This window comes from Pogoniulus pusillus, chromosome 13 (assembly GCF_015220805.1).
Source record: "Pogoniulus pusillus isolate bPogPus1 chromosome 13, bPogPus1.pri, whole genome shotgun sequence".
Lineage (NCBI taxonomy): Eukaryota > Metazoa > Chordata > Aves > Piciformes > Lybiidae > Pogoniulus > Pogoniulus pusillus.
In genome coordinates this window covers 10,408,100-10,432,254 of record NC_087276.1, presented here as the reverse complement: position 1 = coordinate 10,432,254, position 24,155 = coordinate 10,408,100, and the positions used below count along the sequence as shown (strand labels likewise).

Here is a 24,155-nt window from a genome sequence, read left to right as displayed (position 1 = left end):
CAGGACAGAACAGAATCAAAGAGTCATAGAATGGTTTATGTTGGAAGGGACCTCAGAGAACATCTAGTTCCAACTCCCTGCTATAGGCAGGAAAATACAGGTGTGACCTCACCAGGAACAGAGCAGGGTGAGAGGACAATCTCCTCTGACCTGCTGGTTGTGCTCTTCTTTGAGCACCACAGGATGCTGTTGGCCTTCTTGGCACATTACTTGCTCATGGAGAACTTGTGCCCCAGCACTCTCAGGTACTTCTCTGTGGAGCTGCTTCACAGCAAGCTCCCCCTCACCTGTAGTGGTGCAGGAGGTTGTTCCTCTCCATGTGCAGGACCTAACACTGGCCCTTGTTGAGCTTGCAATGCAGTTTCTGCATGCTTTGATCAGAGAAGCCCTGAGAACTGTTCTCTTTCTTTCTGCCCACAGGAACTCCAGTGTACTCAGTAGCCTGGGGACCTGATTCTGAAAAAGTTCTCTACACTTCAGGGAAGCAGCTGATTATTAAACCTCTTCAGCCAAACGCCAAAGTTTTGCAGGTATTGTTATGGTTGTCTCACACTTCCAAGTGAAAACCTTTTCTGACTTATGGTCTGGGTTGGAAGGGACCTCCAAAGGGCATCCAGACCAATTTCCTGCAGCCAGCAGGGACATCCTCCACTAGATCAAGTTGCCCACAGCCTTGTCTGGGCTCACCTTGAATATCTCCAGGAATGAGGCCCCAACCACCTCCCTGGACAACCTGTTCCAGTGTTCCAGCACCCTCATGGTGCAGAACCTGTTATTACCATCAAATTTAAATCTATTCTGCTCTAGTTTAAAGCCATTGCCCTTGTCCTCTCCCTGCAGTCCTTTGCAAACAGTCTCTCTGCAGCCTTCTTGTAGCCCCCTTCAGATACTGGCAGTTTGCTGTTAGGTCTCCGTAGAGCCTTCTCTTCTCTACTCTGAATAACATGCTCAGCTCCCTCAGCCTGTCTTTGTAGCAGAGCTGCTCCAAGCCCCTGATCATTTTCATGACCCTCCTCTAGACCCACTCCATCAGCTCTTGTCTTTCCTATAATTCTAGCACATAAAATGTTTGTGTTAGAATTTCCCATGCCATTTATATCCTATTCATTTCTCCTTTCTCCCTTTTTTCTTGTTTTTCTGACATTATTAATTTCTCTGACCTAAAAAACGCTGAAAATTTGTATTCTGGATATTCTTAAGGCATGTGATTAAGCATTTCCCTTTACCCAAACAAAGGATGAGCAAAAAGATACAGGAAGCTTTCCCTTCTGTTGCAAAAAGGCTTGAAAGATAGAGAAGAAGTCATTTGAAGAGGCTTTTAGTGCAGGGAGTTAATGTTTTCATTCTGTCTTCTTCAGGCTGTATTGCTGCAGAAGAGAAAATGTCTTTGCATTTGTACTGTTGGAAACTCAGATCTACACTAGAAGGGTAGTAAATGATGGATAATAGATGAGGTGGAGAATAGATGGAGAACAGCCCTGAGGAGAACGCCCTGAGGGTGCTAGAGGTTGAAAAGCTCAACTTGAGCCAGTACTGAGTGCTGCCAGCCCAGAGCCAGCTGTGTCCTGGGCTGATCCCCAGCAGGGAGGGAATTCTGCCCTTCTGCTAAGACCCTCCCTGCAGTGCTGGGGCAGCTCTGGAGTCCTCAGCACAGCACAGATAGGGACCTGTTGGAGTAGGGCCACAGGAGGCCACAGCAATGCTGGCAAGGCTGGGGGTGCTCTGCTGTGAGGCCAGGCTGAGAGAGTTGGGCTTGGAGAGAAAGACCAACTCTGGCTTCCTGGTGAGAAAAAGGCTCCAGAGCATCCTGCCAGGATTTGAAGGGGGCTGCAAGAGAGCTCAGGTGGGGCTTTTGAACAAGGCATGGAATGACAGGACGAGGGGCAATGGCTTCAGACTGCAAGAGACTGGCTTTAGATGAGACCAGGGGAAGAAATTCTTCACAGAGTGGGTGGTGAAGCCTTGGAACAGGTTGCCCAGGGAAGCTGTGGAGGCTCCAAGCTTTGAAATGTAGAAAGCCAAGTGGGATGGAGCCTTGAGTGACCTGGTCTAGTGGAAGGTGTCTTTAGCAATGGCAGGGGAGCAGAACCAGACGATCTTTAAGGTCCCCTCCAAGCCAAATCATTCTGTGATTCCTCAGCCATATCACTTCTAATGCCTGGCAACTGCGTCTGTGATCTCCCCATGAGATGTGCTTGTCAGCTCTTAGCATTTTCTAAGGAAAAAAGCTAATTAAGGAATGGTTCTTCTATTTTCTTTTTTATGATAAGATTATTGTTGTATACTCTTTGCTTTTTATGGTCAACAGCTGCATTTTATGATTGCCTTCTAAAAGATGCCTTGAGCAGCCTGAGCTAGTGGGAGGTATCCCTGCCCATGGCAAAGGATTTCAAACTAGTTGATCTTCAAGGGCTCTTCTAACCCAAGCCATTCCATGCTTTTATGCTGACTATGAAAACCAAAAGATGTCAGACCTGTTACATCTACCTTTAATTGACTTTTTTTTCTCCATTTCAGTGGAAAGCCCATGATGGACTCATTTTGAAAACTGACTGGAACTCAGTTAATGATCTTATTCTTTCTGGAGGTGAAGACTGTAAATATAAGGTGAGCACTGGTTTAACTTTTTGATTGGAAACTAGTTAACCAAAGGAGATAGCTGACATTCTGCTACTTTCCAATTTGAATATTTGCTTAGAACATTAGAGGAGATGAATCTGCTCTTTTCTCTTAGAGGAGCCTCAGTTAAACTCTTGGGAAATTTTTGGTTGGGGATATCCAGTATCCAAACCAGAAAGCATGTGGCATGTTTGTTCCCTAAAGCAGGAACTGGCTTTTAATTGTGTCAGCTCCTGGTTCTGTCTCTCCTGAGTGTGTAGTGGCTGGGAGAAAAACGTCCATAATGAAGACATTAAAAAAAGAGCTGATCGTAGTGTTGCAATCAAATCACTCCATTCTGTGACTGAGAGTCTTCTCAATGCTTGTCAATATCTAAAGGGTCAGGGCAAGAGGATGAGGGCAGACTTTTGTCAGGGGTGCCTGGTGACAGGACAAGGGACAACAGGAACTAACTAGAAAATTCCATCTGAACAGGAGGAGATGCTGGAGGTTTGGAGCAGGCTGCCCAGAGAGGTTGTGGAGTCTCCTCTGGAGAGTTTCAGAGCCCTGCTGGGCATTATGATGCTGGGCAAGCTGCTGTGGGTGCCCTGCTTTAGCAGTGGAGGTTGGACTGGGTGATCTCCAGAGGTCCTTTCCAACCCTCACCATTGCTGGGATGCTGTGAATTCACTTCCTGATACTCTGTTGGCTTCAATCAGTGAAAAAAATCTCTTTGATCTGGAAATGTGCAGAGATGCTTCACATTGCTGAGAAAGGAGTGCATAGAGAATAAACCTTGTGGTTGTTTTACAGTCATTTGCAGGAAACAAAACTCCTGAGTTCCAAATATTTTATCCAGCATAATATAATATTTGCCATAGCAGCAGAGTCTATTGCATGAAAGAAACCAATATTGATTAGGAGCAAGCTTTAAAGAGGAAAGAACTTTAATAGATTTGATGTACGAGGGGCAAGCTGGAGCAGAGGAGGCTCCATGGGAACAGAAGGGAAAACTTTTTCACTGTGAGAGTGCCAGAGCTCTGGAGCAGGCTGCCCAGTGAGGCTGTGGAGTCTCCTCTGGAGATTTTCCAGACCTGCCTCTATGTGTTCCTGTGTGACCTGCCCTGCCCTGGGTTATCCTGTTCTGACAAGGGGGTTGGACTGAATGATCTTTTGAGGTCCCCTCCAATACCTAACATTCTGTGATTCTATGACTTTTCTAATTACACAAAAGACACTGAAATAATTTACAGAGTTTACTTCTGTGTTCATGAGTTGGAGGATAAATAAAGGTAGACTCAAACCATGTTCATATAGATACATTTTTTTTTTTAGGTTTGGGACAGTTTTGGACGTCTCCTCTACAGCTCCCAGCCCCACGAATATCCTATTACATCTATTGCTTGGGCTGCAGATGGAGAGCTGTTTGCTGTGGGATCTTTCCATACTTTGCGTCTCTGCGATAAAACTGGGGTAAGTAGCAGCCCTGAGAGGCAGTAGTGTGGAATTGGACACATTTTGAATCACAGAGTAAACATTCCTCAGGAATATGAGGGTGGTGAGACTCTGGAATAGGCTGCCAGAGGGGTTGTGGCTGTCTCCTGCCTGGGAGTGTTCAAGGCCAGGTGGGATGAGGCCTTGAGCAGCCAAGATTAGCTGAGGTGTCCCTGCCCATGGTGAGGAGGTTGGAGCAGATGAGTTCTGAGGTCCCTTCCAACCTGAGCCATTCTGGGTTTCCATGATTCTATTCTAGTCATGGTCACAACCCCCCCAAGCGATGCTACAGGTTTGGGGCAGTGTGGCTAGAAAGCTGCTGGCAGAAACAGCTGCCAGAGGGGGTTGTACTAGGCAGTTGAATGTGAGCCAGCAGTGTGCCCAGGCAGCCAAGAAGGCCAATGGTGTCCTGGCTTGGATTAAAAATACTGTGTCTAGCAGGAGCAGGGAGGTGGCTGTCCTCTTGGACTCTGCTCTGGTGAGGCCACACCTTGAATATTGTGTTCAGTTTTGGGCACTTCATTAAAAGAGAGATGTGGAGGTGCTGGAACTGGTCCAGAGGAGGGCAAGGAAGCTGGGGAAGGGTCTGGAGAGTAAATCTGATGAGGTGTAACTGAGGGAGCTGGGGATGTTTAGTGTGAAAAAGAGGAGGCTGAGGGGAGACCTCATGGCTGGCTGCAGATACCTGAAGGGACACTGTGGAGAGGATGTTGCTGGTCCCTACTCACAAGTAATTAGAGACAGAAAAAGGGGGAATGGCCTCAAGCTGAGGCTGGATAGGTTTAGATTGGACTTTAGGAAAGAGGTTTTCATGGAGAGAGTGGTCAGGGACTGGAATAGCTGCCCAGGGAAGTGGTGGAGTCACCCACCTTAGATGTGTTCAAGGGTGGTTTGGATGTGGTGCTTAGGGCTGGGGTTTAAGGTGAATCTTGTAGAGCAGGGGTTCTAGGTTGGACTTGGTGATCCTGAGGGGCTTTGCCAACCTAGATGTGTCTGTCAGTTTGTGATTCTATCAGTCTTCTAGTGGGTTCATCCTTGATCTGCTTAGCTACACTTCTAAATATGTTTTAGGCTGGATAATTTTTTTTACACCACCTTGATTGCAGGACGCTAAAATGTGGGTTTGAACCTTTTGTACATTAAAAGCAAAATTGCTTACAAGCATCTCTTACAAGGCAATCATAAAATGCAGCTGTTGACCATAAAAAGCAAAGAGTATACAACAATAATCTTATCATAAAAAAGAAAATAGAAGAACCATTCCTTAATTAGCTTTTTTCCTTAGTTGTCGGCGTTGGAAATGATGTGGCTGAGGAACCACAGAATGACTTAGCTTAGTGGGGACCTTAGAGATCATCTAGTCCTGCTCCCCTGCCATTGCTAAAGACACCTTCCACTAGACCAGGTCACTCAAGGCTCCATCCCACTTGGCTTTCTACATTTCAAAGCTTGGAGCCTCCACAGCTTCCCTGGGCAACCTGTTCCAAGGCTTCACCACCCACTCTGTGAAGAATTTCTTCCCCTGGTCTCATCTAAAGCCAGTCTCTTGCAGTCTGAAGCCGTTGCCCCTCGTCCTGTCATTCCATGCCTTGTTCAAAAGCCGCTCTCTAGCTTTCTTGCAGCCCCCTTCAAATCCTGGCAGGATGCTCTGGAGTCTTTTTCTCACCAGGAAGCCAGAGTTAGGCTTTCTCTCTGAGCCCAACTCTCTCAGCCTGGCCTCACAGCAGAGCACCCCCAGCCTTGCCAGCATTGCTGTGGCCTCCTGGGGCCCTACTCCAACAGGTCCCTGTCTGCTGTGCTGAGGACTCCAGAGCTGCCCCAGCACTGCAGGGAGGGTCTTAGCAGAGCACAGCAGAAGGGCAGAATTCCCTCCTTGCCCCTGCTGCTAGGGATCAGCCCAGGACACAGCTGGCTCTGGGCTGGCAGCGCTCAGTGCTGGCTCACGTTGAGCTTTACACTCCCAGCACTCCCAAGTCCTTCTCTTCAGGGCTGCTCTCTATCCATGTCCTACATCCAGCCTATCTGGGGAATACCTCATCATGGATCTGGCATACTGGTATCATTGATCTCCACCAGCAAGTGATAAACTGAAATAAATAGGCTGAAATAAACCCAAAGCAAAGCAAGTATGCAGCTGTGTGGCTAAGAGCAACAATTCAAGCTGCATTCTGCTCCCAGGCCAGATTTCTGCTGAAATGTGGCAAAGGATGGTGCAGCAGGAAAGGAAGTAAGACAAATGGTGCCTTTCTGTTTCTGCTGTCATGGTTGATGTTTTCTAGCATATAGCTTTTGTTTCTGCTCCCCAGGGCCTGAACTGTTTTTCTTGCTGGTTATTTTGTAATACAATTTGCTGTCAGTATGGTTCCAGCTCCTGCTAGCTCAGACCCAGTAATTTTTTTTTTAATCATCATTTAATACTGAACAGGCTCATGGATGTTGTTTGAAATTTCAGTGCAGCTAGTTTGTTTTTGGTTTTGTTGGGTTTTTTTTTCCATCAAATTAAGGGCTCTTTTACCTGCTTTATTACCCCACTCTTCAAGAAACAAAGGCATGCACAGTAGCTACTGCCAGATGCTTTTGTCTGCTTAGCAGCTAGGGAGGAGAATTTATTATCTTCCAAATCACGATTTTTTTGTGTATTTCTTTTTCCTTCATGAAAATTTCTTTTCTGACATTGAATATAAATAGTTACTAAAGAAGTAGCTCTGCTGGTACTGAGCGGGGGGGGGGGAAAGGAAGAATGATTCACATACCACCAGAATGATGGAGTTTGAAGAGAACCAGACCTGGCTTTTACTGGTCAACACAGACATTTTTATGATGTCTGATGTAATGGAGCTGTATTGGCAAATTGCTCCTCAGGGAGCCATCAGGCGATATATATATCATTAACTCTTCTCTAGCATGTGTGTTCAGTTTGGGGGCATAATTCAATCCAATTCCCTCTGTGCTCCTCTCCTTTCTGCATGGATACTTTGTTCTAGAAGCTTCATGGCAAAAATTAAAAACAAACCCAAACTCCTCCAAATCTAATTTGGAAGTTTTATTTCTTCATTTAAAAATCACTTCAACCCAAATAACAGAAATATGTGGAAAATAAATTATTGTGTTAAGGAGATTATTGTTGTCCATTTGGAGGCCTGTGGTCATTGGTGTTCCCTAGGGATCAGTACTGGGCCCAGTTTTCTTCAGTATCTTCATCAGTGACCTGGCTGAGGAGATGGAGTGGACCCTCAGCAGGTCTGCTGCCATCCAACAAGATCTGGACAGGCTGAGAGCTGGGCAGAGGGGAACCTCATAGAGTTCAAAGTCCTGCATCTGGGGAGGAAGAACAGCAGGCACCAGCACAGACTATGGGTTGTCCTGCTGGAAAGCAGCCCCATGAACAAAGACCTTGGAGTCCTGGTGGACCACAGGTTCTGCATGGGCCAGCAATGTGCCCTTGTGGCCAAGAGAGCCAATGGCACCCTGGGGTGCATCAGGAAAAGTGTGGCCAGCAAGGCTAGGGAGGTTCTACTCCTGCTTTATTTTGCCCTGGTGAGAGCGCACCTGGAATGCTGTGTCCAGTTTTGGGCTCTCTGGTTCCAAGAGTGACAGGGATCCACTTTCAGAGAGTTCAACAGAGGCTGCAGGGATGATGAAAGGACTTGAACTTCTCTGCTGTAAAGAGAGACTGAATGCCCTGGGGCCATGTCATCTGTAGAGGAGAAGGTTGAGAGGGGACCTTGTCAATGTCTGTAAATATCTGAGGGGTGGGTGTCAATATGAAGATGCCAGGCTCCTTTTGGTGGTGCCCAGTGAGACTGCCAGTGGGGCAGCAGGCACAAGCTAGAACCCAGGAGCTTCCACCTCAGCATCAGGAGAGGCTTTATGATGAGGGTGCCAGAGCCCAGGAACAGACTGCCCAAAGATGTTGTGGAGTCTTATTCTCTGGAGGCATTCCAAACCTGCCTGGTTGTGTTTCTGTGTGACCTGCTCTGGCAGGGAGTTGGACTGGATGATCTCTGCAGGTGCCTTCCAACCCCTACCATTCTTTGACTCTGTAAAAGAAATAATTATCCTACAGAATACTGAAGAAAATCTATTTAATGTTCAGTTCTGTTGCCTGGTCAGGCCTGGAATCTTGCAGAGAGCACTAAGATTGAATTTAAAGTGTGTATACATATAAATGTGAAGTTGGATGTATTGATGGGTAGATTTTAGCCTTCCTGATGTTCGCAGCTTTCCAGGATCTCATCAGTGGGACGGAAGGCAGCGCTTAAAAAGTTCATTTATGTAAGCTATTTCCTGTGGCTCTGCATGCTTCCCTTGACATTACTGATCAGGTCAAAATATTTACACAGCAAGAGATGGTAGGAATGACTAAAATCCACTGATTTCCTCCTTCCCCACTCTGCTCTCACATATAAGTCTTAGAAAATGGCCCATACCCTTCATATCCAAAGACAGGCTGCTTTCCCAATGCCATGGGGAGCCTAGAAGTGTCATAGAATCATAGAGTGCATTGGGTTGGAAGACACCTTTCAAGAACATCTAGTCCAACCCTCAGCCTGGTAGTCAGGAGGGACTTCCCCAACCAGATCAGGTTGCTCCAAGCCCCATGAAACCTGACCTTGAACGTGTCCAGGAATGTGGCCTCCACCACATGCCCAGGCAACTTAGTCCAGTGTTCCACCACCCTCATAGTAAAGAACTTCACAGAATCACAGAATTAACCAGTCTAGAAAAGACCTTCCAGATCATGGAGTCAAATCTATCACCTAATGCCTTCTAATTAAACTGTGGCACTAAGTACCTCATCCAGCCTCTTTTTAAACACCTCCAGGGATGGTGACTCTACCACTTCCTTGGGCAGCTCATTCTGATGCCTGTCACGCTTACTGTGAAGAACTTTCTAACATCCAGCCCAAACCTGCTCTGGTGCAGCTTGAGGCTGTGTCCTCTTGTTCTGTCCCTGCTTGCTCGGAAGAAGAGACAAACTCTACCTGGCTACAACGTCCCTTCAGGTAGTTGTAGAGAGCAACTTCTTAACTAATGTCCAAAGAACTTCTTCCTAAGGTGAGGGTTGGTGTCCTCTCCTAGGTAACAAGTGACAGGACAAGAAGAAAAGGCCTGAAGTTGCCCCAGGAGAGGTTTTATTTGGACATTAGAAGAAACTTCTTCCCTGAAAGGGTTCTCAGACTGGCACAGGCTGCCCGGGGAGGTTCTTGAATCCCCATCCCTGGAGGTGTTTCAAAGAGATGTGGTGCTGAAGGCCACGGTTTAGCCCCAGCCTTGGCAGAGTCAGAGAATGTTTGGGCTGGGTGACCTGAAAGGTCTTTTCCAAAATGATATTGATGTTTTGAAATGATTCTATACATTCTGCAAGCTCTTTCATTACAGGACAAATTGTGGCCCTCTCAATTGGCTTAGATTTTCCATCTTGGAGTGATCCTGTGCTTTGCTTTAGGAGAGAGCTCATTTTGCTAGAAAGTCTATTGCAAAACTTTGGAAAACTTAACAAAATGTAGGGAATATTGCCTGATACCGACAGAAAGTGAAGGAAATAATTTCTGCAAGAGTAACAATTGCTCCTCACCCACCACTTCACCTGGAACATGTGGCCCCATGGCTCAAATATGAAGCTGTGTGGTGACAAATTTCTGTTCAGCTCTGCCTCCAAATAGACACAGACTTGAACTGAATGGATGTTCCTTAATTTGATGTTGAGGTTTGGTCATATATTGAATAAATTCATAGATTCTAAGAATGGGTTGGGTTGGAAGGGACCTTCAAAATCATCCAATTCCAACTCCCCTGCCATGGGCAGGGACACCTCCCACTAGCCCAAATTGCTCAAGGCCTCATCCAGCCTGGCCTTGAACACCTCCAGGGAGGGTGCATCCACAACCTGCCTGGGCAGCCTGTTCTAGTGTCTCACCACCTTTACTGGAAAGAACTTCTTCCTAATCTCCAGTCTCAGTCTCCCCTCTTGCAGCTCAAAGACTTTGCCCCTTGTGCTATCACTACAAGCCCCTGTCAAAAAGTTGTAAAATAGTTGTGCTTGTCCTTTTTTCATTCTTTTTTTAATTGATAAATGGGGGCAAGCATCTAAGTGCAAGGAAGCTTTTGTCTGTAGAGCAGCTTTGACAAGAGTTGAAGGTTTTGGATATTTATGAAAGCTGATGGCTTTAGTAGCCATGATTTCCATTCAGGGCAGTAAATTGTGTGCCTGTTGTAACATTAACATGAGCTGTTCTTTAAGATTGCATAGTAGACCACAGTAAGATACTGTTTCTAGCTCTGGTGTCTGCAGCAGAAGAATGACATAGAGCTGTTGAAGTGAGTCTAGAGGAGGCTGCAGTGGGACTTTTGTTGAGGATGTCTAGAGACAGGCCAAAGGGGAATGGTTTCAAGCTGAGGCAAAGCAGGGTTAGACTGGAGCTGAGGAAGAAGGTCTTCCATGTGAGGGTGATGAGATTCTGGAACAGGCTGCCCAGGGAGGCTGTGGCTGCCTCCTGCCTGGGGGTGTTGAATGTCGGATTGGATGGGGCCCTGAGTTGGATGAGTCTAGCTGAGAGGTGTCCCTGCCTATGGCAGGGGAGGTTTGAGCAGCTGAGCTCTGAGATTCCAACCTGAGCCATTCTGTGGTTCTGTGATTTCTGTATTATTCTGGTGGTGCTGAACTGTGCTAAACTTAAGCACTATCAAAACTCAATCAAATCTGTTTCCTATAGAGTTACACTTTGATCCCATTACATTTTAATTTTAGTCTCTCTTCAGAGATACACATTTGGCAGAGTAACAAAAATTAGGTTGGGTTGTTTTTTTTTCTCTGCCCTGTCTCTATTTCATCCACCTTTATTAACAGCTATGAGCCTGAATTCTTTGAGGCTCAATAAAAAGAAAAAAAATATTCCAGATAAGTTTCCCATGGAGTTCTGTTGTTGACCAATCCTTTCCAAGTTGGCATATTTTAATTTATTAGAATTGGCTAATGTGACTTCTGGAAGACAATGAAAGCATGTGGATCATCTATGGAAGCAATAATCTATTTAAAGAGCTCCATCAGTGTTTTGTTTCCAAAGGTTAAGAATTTATCTGGGACAGTTTGTCATCCTATTTTTAGCCTTTGCAGCTAATAATTGGGAGAATGTGCTTGGATTTCAGGAGGAATTCAGCTGTCCTCTGTTTGTTCCTCTAATACACAGCTTAATTCCTCACCTGGAGGTCATACCTCACTTGCTGATAACTCACATTAGTTACTAGAGTCAGGTCCAACAGTGCTCTTGGCTGCAGCTGGAGGAGTGTGGACAGCTGGGCAAGAGAGAGGATTCTGTCCCTTGTCTCTGTTCTGCTCAGACCTCACCTCCAATCCTGCCTCCAGCCCTGGTGTCCCCAGCACAAGAAGGACACAGAGCTGCTGGAAAGAGGCCAGGAGGCCACAAAGATTATTCAAGGGCTGCAGCAGCGCTGCTGTGAGGACAGGCTGAGGGAGCTGGGGGTGTGCAGCCTGGAGAGGAGAAGACACCAGGGGACCTTAGACCTGCCTGCCAGTGCCTGAGGGGATCTTGCAGGAAGGCTGCAGAGGAATTTTTGCTGAGGTTGACTGGTGACAGACCAAGGAGGAATGGTTTGAAGATGAGGCAGAGCAGGGTGAGACTGGAGCTGAGGAAGAAGCTCTTTGGTGTGAGGGTAGTGAGACTCTGGAAGATGTTTCCCATGAGCTGATTCCAAATATGTGCCCATGTTCCAATGTTTTTAATGTGTTTAAGGATGGATTTGCTTTGGATAATTGATTTTTTTGTAATCTTGTAAAATCCAATTTGCCTTCCATTACATCAGCAAGCTAACAACCATTTTCTGATGACAAGCTGCTGGGCAGTTCACACTGAAGTGTCAGTTCACCACTCAGAAGCAGTGAGAGCTGATTGCCAGCTATGCAGGCTAGAGGAGGTCTTCAGGTGGCAGCTACCTCTGCACTAATCTGAAATGCCCTGTGGGGAAGAAGGAAATCAGAGCCTTCTCTTAGAAATAAATGGACAGAGATCTCAGTTTCAGAGAAGCTGACACTTTCTTTGCCATCCCTGGCTAACAGGTCTAGAGAAATTCTCCATCCCCCACTACTCTACCCTTTGTGGTGAGACCACACCTGGAATACTGTGTTGAGTTCTGGGCTTTTTCTCTGGAGACATTCCAAACCCACCTGGATGTGTTCCTGTGTGTCCTGCCCTGGGTGATCCCGCTCTGGCAGTGAGGTTGGGCTGGATGATCTCTGGAGGTACCTTCCAACACCTAACCTGTGATCCTAGCACATTTGTCTTGCTTTGTATCAATGAGAGCATAAAAGGACAAGAGCTTCTATTTGCTGTTAGTCCATTTTGCTCTCTGAGCCATGGTGTGGGTTATCTTGAGACTTCAGAGGTGCTCATCATAAAATAATAAAAAGCAAATAAAACCAACAAAATAAAAGGCAAAATACTGGGCAAAGATTCTTAGTAAATTCAGGGGACACTGCATTGTGCAGTGTGGCTGGAGAGCTGACTGGTGGAAAAGAATCTGGGGGCTGTAATAGACAGGAGTTGAATATGAGCCAGCAGTGTGTGCAGGTGGCAAAGCCAAAGGCATCCTGGCTTGGATTAAAAATACTGTGTCCAGCAGGAGCAAGGAGGTGATTGTCCCCTTGAACTCTGCTCTGGTGAGGCTGCACCTTGAGTATTGTGTTCAGTTTTGGGCACCTCATTACAGGAGGGATGTGGAGGTGCTGGAGCCAGTGCAGAGGAAGGAAGCTGTGTAGGGTTTGTAGAATAAATCTGCTAAAGAGTGACTGAGGGAGCTGGGGAAGGTTAGTGTGAAAAAGAGGAGGCTGAGGGGAGACCTCATTGCTTCACTGCTGTCCTCAGCTATCTGAAGGAACTTTGTGGAGACGCTGCTGCTGGTCTCTGCTCACAGGTGATCGGAGACAGAACAAGGGGGAATGCCCTGAAACTGAGGCTGGATAGGTTTAGATTGGACTTTGGGAAAGAGGTTTTCATGGAGAGAGTGGTCAGGGACTGGAATGAGCTGCCCAGGGAGGTGGTGGAGTCACCCACCCTGGATGTGTTTAAGGGTGATTTGGGTGTGGTGCTTAGGGATATGGTTTAAGGTGATTCTTGTAGAGTAGAGTTCTAGGTTGGACTTGGTGATCCTGAGGGGCTTTGCCAGCCTGGATGTTTCTGTGGTTGTGATGCTGGGTAGATTTGCTGGTATCATCCTAGTCCTGCTAGCCAACAGGATCAGGGCAGGGGTTGTCTCCCTGGACTCAGCACTGCAGAAGCCACACCTTGAATGCTGTGTTCAGTTTTGGGCCTCTCCCTCCAAGAATGACATTGAGAGACTGGAGGAGGTCCAGAGAAGGTCAACGAAGCAGGGAAGGGTCTGGAGAACAGGGCTGGGGAGGAGCAGCTGAAGAGCTGGGGTTGTTCAGCCTGGAGAAGAGGAGGCTGAGGGGAGACTTTCTGGCTCTCTGCAGCTCCCTGAAAGATTCCCTGAGATTTGAGCCAGTTGGGGGTTGGTGTCTTCTCCCAATGAAACAGTGATAGGACAAGTGGAAATGGCCTCAAATTGCACCGGGGAAGGTTCAGGCTGGATACAAGGAACAATTTCTTCAGTGAAAGAGTGACTAAGCCCTGGCCCAGGCTGTCCAGGGAACTGATGAAGTCACCATCCCTGGCAAGAAACGTGTAGATGTAGTCCTGAGGGACATGAGCTGAAAGAGGGAGATTCAGACTGGAGGAAAAGAAGGATTTTCCTACTCTGAAGGTGTGAGAACTTGCCCCGGGTTGCCCAGATAGGTGGCAATCCCTGGAATCATTGCAGGTCAGGTTGGCTGGGACTCTGACCAACCTGCTCTAACTGCAGCTGCCCTTGCTGACTGTAGGGGGGTTGGGCTGGATGACCTCGAAAGGCCCCTTCCAACCCAAGCATTCTGTGAGTCTGTGATTCACACAGAATCGGACTCATAGCCCTTTTGTTTAACTCAGTGTGTCTAGGAAATGCATTCCAACCATTTCAGGGTTTTTAAATGATTCCTATGTTAAACATGGCAAAGCTAAATTATTTCCCTTGAAACCTTTTCTGTACATGATAAATGCAGCAGGCGTCTGCAGGGCAGCCCAGATCCTTGGAGTCATCTGAATTTATACTGAGAGCTTTCAGAAAGAGATGGAAAAGGAAACTTTGTGATTGCTTTATGCATTATTCTTTAAAGAAAAAAACAGGTTGTAACCTGGCAGTGTTTGGAGCTGAATAATAATAATTAAAAAAGCCTCCATGGGCTAAAAAAAAAAAAAAGTAGATTTGGAAACACATCCCTTTCAGAGCTCAGTCTGTCTGCTGTGCATAAGGAAAAAAAATAGCTCCAGAGAACATTCCTCAAGCTCCTTAAAGTGCTTCTCAGCCAATGGCTTGATGCCCCTTCATTATTCATTCTGACTGCTGGGTAGCTTCTTGATCCTCGGGAAATGACCTTTGAAACAGCCGTGTCATAGAATCAGCCAGAGTTGGAAGGGACCACAAAGATCATCTAGTTCCAACCCCTCTGTCGTGGGCAGGGACACCTCACACTAGATCAGGTTCTCTAGAGCCTCATCCAGCCTGGCCATAAACACCTCCAGGGATGAGGTTTCCACCACCTCCCTGGGCAACCCGTTCCAGGCTCTCACCACCCTCATGGTGAAGAACTTCTTTCTAACATCCAGTCTAAATCTACCCATTTCTAGCTTTGTCTGTTTGAGAGGATCCCAATCCTCACTTTTGAAATAGCCTTACTTCTCCAAACTCTGCCCAGATAGCTCACATCTGGCCAGCTGTGAAAAATGCATCTCATGCTGTAGGATGTTGAGAGCATTTTCTAAGTGTGCTTTTTATAATCCTGCAGCCACGTACTCTCCATGCAAGACTGTCAGACAGTTAAATATTATGCTCTTAATCACTGAGGAATGTTTCATACAGAATTCACCCCCCCTGTGGCAGGAGAGCAGGTTGTGGACTTCTCTCCAAGCCCCTACTATTCCCTTCTCTGGCTCATCCAGGCAGCGAATCACAGAATGGTTTTGGTTGGAAGGGACCTCAAAGCTCATCCAGTTCTAACCCCCTGCCATGGGCTGGGACACCTCCCAATAGAAGAGGTCACTCAAGACCTCATCCAAACTGGCCTTGAGCACCTCCAGGGAGGGAGCATCTACAGCCTCCCTGGGCAACCTGTGCCAGTGTTTCACCACCCTCACTGGAAAGAACTTCTTTTAACATCCAGTTGAAATCTCCCCTCTGCCAATTTAAACCCATTACTTCTCATCCTGTCATTATAAGACTTTGTCAGTAGTCACTCCCCAGCCCTCCTGTGGCCCCCTTCAGATACTGGAAGGCCACTCCAAGGTCTCCTTGAAGCCTCCTCTTCTATAGACTGCAGAACCCCAACTCTTGTAGCCTGTCCTCATAACAGAGCTGCTGCAGCCCTCTGAGCATCTTCATGGTCTCCTCTAGACTCCCTCTAACAGTTCTGTGTCCCTGTGCTGGGATCTCCAGAACTGTACACAGTAGTCCAGGTGTTGTTTCAGGAGAGCAAAAGTAAATGAGGAGAGTCCCCTCGCTGCCCGGCTGGCCACGCTGCTCTTGCTGCAGCCCAGGACACGGTTGGCTGAATGGGCTGACTGTCAGCCAAGGGACATGGAAGCTGGGCCCTTAAAACTGAGTCCTTGCGAGGGGAAATACAGGCAGCGCTGACCTTGTCTTCTGCTCACCCTGCTGCCTAGCAGAAGAGCCTGGGTTCAGGAGGTCAGCTTACAAAGCACAACTGGGAGCTTGAGTTTCCAGTCCATTCTGTTTCCTTACAATTATTGATGCCCTTGATGAAGACACAGAGTGTGTCAGTAGTGTATTTGCAGGTGACACCAAACTGGGTGGCAGTGTTGATTTGGAGGAGGGTATGGAGACTCTACAGAGGGACTTGGTTAGATTGGATCCATGGGCCAGTGTTCATAGCATGAGCTTCATTAAGGCCAAATATCAGGTCCTGCACTTGGGCCACAACAATCCCAAGCAGTGGTACAGGCTTGGGGCAGTGTGGCTGGAGAGCTGCTGCTATAAAGGGACCTGGGTGTTCTAATAGACAAACAACTCCATGTGAGCCAGCAGTGTGCCCAGGTGACAAAGAAAGCCAAAGGCATCTTGGCTGGGATCAGAAATGCCGTGTCTAGCAGGAGCAGGGAGGTGATTGTCCCTTGGACTTGGCTCTGGTGAGGCCACACCTGTTTTGTGTTCAGTTTTGGTTATTCTCTCCTTGGTTCTGTTATACTAAAATACTCTGTTACACACTTCTGAAGATACAATAGTTCAGAACTGTTTATTGTTTTAAAGTCTGGTTTAACATCTTCCTAAAAGTCTGTGAAGTTCAACAGGGGCAGGTGTAGGATCCTGCAACTGGGGAGGAGCAACCCCCTGCACCAGTACAGGTGAGAGGGGACCTGCTGGAGACCAGCTCCACAGAATACTGGGGGACAAAGTCAACATCAGCCAGCAATGTGTCCTTGGGGCCAAAAAAGGGCAATGGTGTCCTAGAGTACATGAAGAAGAGTGTGGCCAGCAGGTCAAGGGATAATCTCCTGCTCCTCAACTCTGCAGTAATATTGGAGTATTTGCTCCAGTTCTGGACTCCCCAGGTCAAAAGAGACAGGGAACTACTGGGGAGAATCAAGCAAAGGCTACAAAGCTGCTGAGGGCCCTGGATTAGCTCTGAGGAACAAAATCTGAGAGCCCTGGGGCTGAGAACCTGGGGTAGGGCAGCCTCAGAGGGCATCTGAGCAATGCTCAGCAAGAGCTAAAGCAGCTGTGAGGGGCAAGAGGCTGGGGCCAGGCTCTTGTCAGTGGTGCCCAGGGACAGGACAAGGGGCAGTGGGCACATACTGGAAGCCAGGAGGTTCTTCCTGAGCTGGAGGAGAAACTTGTTTATTGTGAGGGTGTTGGAGGCCTGGAGCAGTTGTGGAGGTTGTGGAGTCGCCTTGTCTGGAGACCTTCCAACTCTCCCTGGGCATTGTGCTGCTGGGCAAACTGCTGTGAGTGCCCTGCTTCAGCAGGGGTATTGGACTGGCTGATTTCCAGAGGTCCCTACCAACCCCACCATGCTGTGGCATCTATTATGTTTCTTATAAAATTGCAAGCCCACAAATCTTTTTTCTTACAGTAAGTAATTTCCAGCCAGTACCCCAGACCCCCCATAATTAAGTCTCCTTTTCTCTTTTTTGCTCCTAGTGGTCTTACGCCTTGGAGAAGCCCAACACTGGCAGCATCTTTAATATCTCTTGGTCTATTGATGGCACTCAGCTGGCTGGAGCCTGTGGAAATGGCCATGTCATCTTTGCCCACGTTGTGGAGCAGCGCTGGGAGTGGAAGAACTTCGAAATAACCTTAATTAAGAGGAGAACCATGCAGGTAACCTGCACAATTCAGAGCTCTCTATTCTCAATGCTGGCTTTCCAAGATGTCTTTTTAATAGGAAATGGGAATTTGTGGTCCTTGACAAAACGTTTTCCTTGCCTTTTTTGTTTCTCCTTGTGTATATGACTGAAGATGGTTAAGATCATAAAACGGTCAGAGTTAGGAATTCTCAGTTGTAGAGAAGATCAGGTCTGTGTAAACCAAGCCATATCACCATCAGGACCACAGTTGCATCACTTAAGTGCTTTATCCTCAAAAAAATATTGCAAAGCTCATTTGAAGAACGTTTGGAGTTATCTTTGTGAGAGAGAAAGAATTTCAAAGTGTAATGAAGATGTTTGTATAGAAAACAACACCAGAACAGTGGCATTGCTCCAACCCAGCTGCAGGACCTTGTACTGGGCCTTGTTGAACTTCATGAGCTTGCTTGGGCCTACCTCTCCAGCCTGTGCAGGTGCCTCTGGATGGCTTCCTTCCCTCCAGCCTGTCAGCCAGCCCATGCAGATTTGTGTCACCCCCAGACTTGCTGAGGGTGCCTCGATCCCACTGCCCACATTGCTGACAAAGCTGTTAACAGCACTGGTCCCAGTACCAAGCCTTGAGGGACAGCACTCATCACTGGTCTCCATTTGGACACTGAGCCATTGACCACAGCTCTGAATGCAGCCATCTAGCCAATTCCTTATCCAGCTATTGAGCCACCCCTCAAGTCCATGCTTTTCCAGTTTGGTGGCCAGGCTGTCTTGTGGGACAGTGTCAAAGCCTTTATGCAAGTCCAGGTAGATGCTGTCAGTTGCTCTTCCCTGTCCACTCCATCACAGAAAGCCACCATGTTGACCAGACAGGGTTTGCCCTGGGCAAAGCCATGTTGATTACTACCCATCACATCTTCACATCTCCTGTGTGCCTTAGCAGGGCCTTCAGGAGGATCTGCTCTATCACCTTGCCAGGCAACAGGTCAGACTGACTGGCCTAGGGTCTTCCTTTTTCCCTTTGCTGAAGATGGGGGTGATGTTGCCCCTTTTCCAGTCAGCAGGGTCTTCACCAGACTGTCAGGACTTTTTGGCCTTCCTAGTACCTGAAGGGAACTGCAGGACAGCTGGGGAGGGACTCTTCACAAGGGCTTGCAGTGATAGGATGAGAGGGAATGGATTAAAAATTGAGAGGGACAGATCTAAACTGGAGATGAGGAGGAGATTCTTTCCCCTTTGTCCTGTTGCTAGACACCTTTGTGAAAAATCCCTCTCCATTCCCTCCCACTGGAAGCCTTACATCTTGTCCTGCATGCATAGCCCTGGAATGACTTCAGTGAACTCTTCTGGAGCTCTCCTCCTTCCTTTTGTGGAGCAATAAAGATTGTTTGAGACAATTGAAAAAGAATGAGAGAAGGACAAGCACCACTATTGTACAATTTTTAACAAGGGTTTGTAGTGACAGGAGGGGAGGCAATGGACGGAAGCTTGAGGAGCGCAGATTGAGACTGAAGATTAGGAAGGAATTCTTTAGAGTGAGGGTGGGGAGACACTGGCACAGGTTGCCTGGCGAAATTGTGGATGTACCCTCCCTGGAGGTGTTCAAGGTCAGTTAGGATGAGCCCTGGATCTAGTGGAAGGTGTAACTGCCTGTGGCAGAGGAGTTGGAACTGAATGATCTTGGAGGTCCCTTCCAACCCAAAGCAGTCCATGAATCAGCTACCTGCATGGTGCTGCCAGCTGAGTGATGAACTGCAGGCCTTGACCTCAGTGAGGACTGCCAAGTCTCAGCACTGCTGGAACTGGTGGCTGTTAGAGCTAGATTTCTAGAATCACAGAATGGTTTAGGTTGGAAGGGACCTCAGAGATATCCAGTTCCAACCCCTTGCCATGAGCAGGGACACCTCCCACTAGAACAGGTCACTCAAGGCCTCATCCAACCTAGCCTCGGACACTGCCAGGGAGGGAGCTGCCACAGCCTCCTTGGGCAACCTGTGCCAGTGTCTCACCACTCTCACTGGAAAAAACTTCTTAACATCTAGTCTAAGTTTCCTCTCTGCCAGTTTAAACCCATTACTCATCCTGTCATTACAAGACCTTGTCAGTAGTCACTCCCCAGCCCTCCTGTAGCCCCCTTCAGATACTGGAAGGCCACTCCAAGGTCTCCTTGAAGCCTCCTCTTCTCCAGACTGCAGAGCCCCAACTCTCATAGCCTGTCCTCTGAGCATCTTCATGGCCTCCTTTGGACTCACTACAAGAGTTCCATGTCCTTATTTTAGGGGCTCCAGAACTGTATTCAGTACTCCAGATGGGATCTCAGGAGAGCAGAGTAAAAGAGAAGAATCTCCTCCCTTGCCTTGCTGGCCTTGCTGCTCTTGATGCAACCAGATGTAAAAAAATTAGGAATGGAGGAATTTAGAAGTGGAAGAGTACTGGAGCCTCTGAGTGGAGAGGTGAACGTTCCAGGGCAAGGCCATAAAATGGCAACAATGGATAAGTTACTGTAATTTCACTAGAACATCAGAAGCTTTATGTCTGAGAGCACAGCTTGGATCTGCCCCTTCACTGCTTCTGCTACACCTGCTGCGACCTTTCCCCACTGCTGTTTTGGCTGCTGCTTGCTGCTTCGCTGTGACCCCATCCCCATCTTTTTTAAGGTCACTATATTCTGTAATAGTTTTTTTTTTCTATACTGTTACATTTAATTTAAACTCTACAAAATAATATTTTGTTGTTCTTACTTTCCACATTCTGAGTTGTAGTGAATTTACTGTCTCTGGGGCAGGTTGGTAATAAGTTCTTGGGAGAGGGATCCACCATTAACCCATCACAGAAACAAATCAGGCCCTTACATGTGGTTTCTGGAGATCAAGTTTAGGAGCCTTCTAGCCTTCTTTTGAGAAATCTTGGCTTGAATCCACCTTTAGGTTACTAAATAGCTGGGAATTAGCACAGAAATAGGAATTTTTGGGACTTTGTAATGTGTCCTCTGTGTTCCCAGACACTGACTCACGACATTCACTCTCTAAACACTGGGGTAAGAGAAGGTTTCCGTGCTTCCACATTTTCCAAGTTACACATTTGGTGATGTTGGACACCAAGCCAATCTTTTCAATATCAAACTCCAGTTCCTAAATTCCTTCTTATGCCTTTAAATGTTTTGGGTTGGGTTTTTTGGGGTTTTTTTTGTGTGTTCTCAATGCTTTTTCATGTTGGATATGTAATTAGGAAAAGTCATAGTAAGAGAAAATGCTCTGGTGGGTGGGATAACATGAGTCAGTGTCTGGGAACACAGGAGACAAACCAGCAGGTAGAAATTCAGATGGCTTCTTTCATTCCCAGACATCGACTCGTAGCAGATGGGCTCTGGGAATAACCTCCAAAGTGCTGGAATGTGCAATGAGCTGAGGAATTGGAGGGTTTTGTTAATTAAGAGTGACTTGATTATCAGGATTTCATAGAATCCTGGAATTTATAGAATGCCTCATGTTGGAAGGAACCTTAGAGATACCTACTCCAACCCCCTTGCCATGGGCAGAGACACCTCTCTACTAGGCTCAGCTGCTCAAGGCCTCGTCCAACCTGGCCTTGAACAGCACCAGAGAGAAAGCAGCCACAGCCTCCCTGGGCAGCCTGTGCCAGTGTCTCCCCTCTCTCACTGCAGGATTTCTTTCTTTCTCAATCTCATCCTTGATCTCAGATTGTTTTCTCAATCTCATGTGTAATGTAGCACTTAGGTATTGCAAGTACTCCTTCCTTATAAAGAACTCCATCCCTCACTTGAGGAATCACTCATTGTTTACTCAAGGCTTATAGAACCTTGGTGTTGAAGTTTTCTCCAGTGCTGTCAGAGTGCCTGTTCCCATGTGGATAGGTTCTGCTGAAGGCAGTCTGGTATCAGCATGTGCTTAGGAGAAGCGAGAAGGTGCTGCTGTAATCATTAGGTTTGATTTCAGCTCTTGTTGTTTTATTCAACCCAGATTTCCTTCTGCCTAGGTACACAACGTTCTGAATGATGCAGTGGATCTGCTGGAATTCCGGGACAGGGTCATTAAGGCCTCTCTGAACTATGGGCATTTGGTGGTTTCAACTTCTCTTCAGTGCTATGTCTTCTCGTAAGTGACACACATCCCTCAGGCTTCCCAAGCTGATCTGACAGGAGCAGAAATCGAATTGGAAGTAGAGGAGTTCAGCTTTTAATTGGCTAATTGCAATAGGCTGTAGAACTTAGCAACCTAGTTCTGGGCTCCTCGACCTTGAGGGGCTGGAGTGCATCCAGAAAAGGGCAACGAAGCTGGGAAAGGGGCTGGAGAACAGGGCTGGGAAGGACCAGCTGAGGGAACTGGGGGTGTTCACCCTGGAGAAGAGGAGGCTGAGGGGCTTTCTACACAACTCCCTGAAAGGAGGTTGGAGCCAAGTGGGGGTTGGTCTCTTCTCCCAATGAACAAGTGACAGAACAAGAGGAAATGGCCTCAGTCAATGCCAGGAGAGGTTCAGCTTGGGCATGATGAGGAATCTATTCATGGAAGAGGTCATCAAACCCTGGCCCAGGCTGCCCAGGGCAGTGGTGGAGTCAGCGTCACTGAAAGTGTTTACAGAGCATGTGGGTGTGATGCTGAGAGACGTGATTAGAGTCAGTGGATCTTAAAATCATTGCATCTTGGAGATCTCTTCCAACATCAGCAATTCCCTGCAGAGGGACTGTTCCCAAAGGCCTTCAGTGACAGGAAGAGGGGCAATGATTTGAAATGAGAGAAGAGCAGATTCAGATTGGATGTTAATCATCATAGAATCATAGAATCACAGAATCAACCAGATTGGAAGAGACCTCCAAGATCATCCAGTCCAACTTATCACCCAGCCCTATCCAATCAACCAGACTATGGCACTAAGTGCCTCATCCAGGCTTTTCTTGAAGACCTCCAGGGACGGTGCCTCCACCACCTCCCCAGGCAGCCCATTCCAATGGGAAATCACTCTCTCTGTGAAGAACTTCCTCCTAACATCCAGCCTATACCTACCCTGGCACAACTTGAGACTGTGTCCCCTTGTTCTGTTGCTGGTTACCTGGGAGAAGAGGCCACCCCCCACCTGGCTACAATGTCCCTTCAGGTAGTTGTAGACAGTAATAAGATCACCCCTGAGCCTCCTCCAGGCTAAACAGGCCCAGCTCCCTCAACCTCTCCTCATAGGATTTGTGTTCCAGGCCCCTCACAGCTTTGTTGCCCTTCTCTGGACATGTTCCAGCACCTCAACATCTTTCTTGAGTTGAGGGGCCCAGAACTGGACACAGTACTCAAGGTGTGGCCTGACCAGTGCTGAGTACAGGGGCAGAATAACCTCCCTTGTGCTGCTGCCCACACTGTTCCTGATGCAGGCCAGGATGCCATTGGCTCTCTTGGCCACCTGGGCACACTGCTGGCTTATCTTCAGCTTACTATCTATCAGTACCCCCAGGTCCCTTTCCTCCTGGCTGCTCTCCAGCCACTCTGTCCCCAGCCTGTAGTGCTGCTTGGGGTTGTTGTGGCCAAAGTGCAGAACCCTGCACTTGGCCTTGTTCAATCTCATCCCATTGGCCTCTGCCCACCCATCCAGCCTGTCCAGGTCCCTCTGCAGGGCTCTCCTACCTTCCAACAGCTCCACATCTGCTCCCAGCTTGGTGTCATCTGCAAACTTACTGATGCTGGACTCAATGCCCTCGTCCAGATCATCAATAAAGATATTCAACAGGACTGGGCCCAGCACTGATCCTTGGGGAACATCACTAGTGACTGGCTGCCAACTGGGGGAACACCACTAGTGACTGGCTGCCAACTGGATGCGGCACCATTCACCACCACTCTCTGGGCTCTGCCATCCAGCCAGTTCTTGATCCAGCACAGAGTGAATCTGTCCAAACCATGAGCTGCCAGCTTGGCTAGGAGCTTCTTGTGGCAGACAGTGTCAAAGGCTTTGCTGAAGTCCAAGTAGACTACATCCACAGCCTTCCCCACATTCACCAGGCAGGTAACCTGATCATAAAAGGAGATCAGGTTGGTGAGGCAGGACCTGCCCTTCCTAAACCCATGCTGGCTGGGCCTGGTCCCTTGGCCATCCTGTAGGTGCTTTGTGATGGCACCCAAGATGACCTGTTCCATGACCTTGCCTGGCACTGAGGTCAGGCTTCTAAGATCAAGTTCTGCACCGTGAGGGTAGTGGAACACTACAATAGGTTGCCTGGGGAGGTAGTTGAGGCCCCATCCCTGGAGGTATTCAAGGTCAGGCACTTGTCTGTTGGGTGAGACGACTGAGACTGAGCAGTAACACAGCCTGGAACAGGACACACAGGGCAGGGACATGAACCCACATCTGGATCACTCCAAAAGAGTTGGAGCCCAAGTCATTACTCAGTGATGTCAGACTCCTGTGCGTGAAGGTTGAATGGTTTTAATGAATGATGATTTGGGTTTGATTTTTCAGTACAAAGAACTGGAACACACCACTGATCTTTGACCTGAAGGAAGGAACAGTTAGTTTGATTCTACAAGCAGAAAGGTAGGTCACTTCTTGGAATGTTCTCTAAGAGATGTGAACATGCAGTTCCTAAAACTATCATGTAACATAAGCACAGATTCCAGTGCTGAAGGGTGCCTACAAGAA

General features: G+C 47.6%; 1 protein-coding gene across 2 annotated transcripts in view; it reads left to right on the top strand.

Moving 5' to 3' along the window:
- IFT80 (intraflagellar transport 80) overlaps nt 1-24,155 on the top strand; it is an 85,939-nt gene that overhangs the window by 21,024 nt on the left and 40,760 nt on the right. For both annotated transcript variants that reach the window (XM_064152946.1, XM_064152947.1), the window contains exons 6-11: nt 421-530; nt 2,518-2,607; nt 3,934-4,071; nt 17,359-17,538; nt 21,513-21,631; nt 23,976-24,050. In XM_064152946.1, the coding sequence (XP_064009016.1) occupies nt 421-530; nt 2,518-2,607; nt 3,934-4,071; nt 17,359-17,538; nt 21,513-21,631; nt 23,976-24,050 (712 nt within the window). The remainder of the gene's footprint in view (nt 1-420; nt 531-2,517; nt 2,608-3,933; nt 4,072-17,358; nt 17,539-21,512; nt 21,632-23,975; nt 24,051-24,155) is intronic.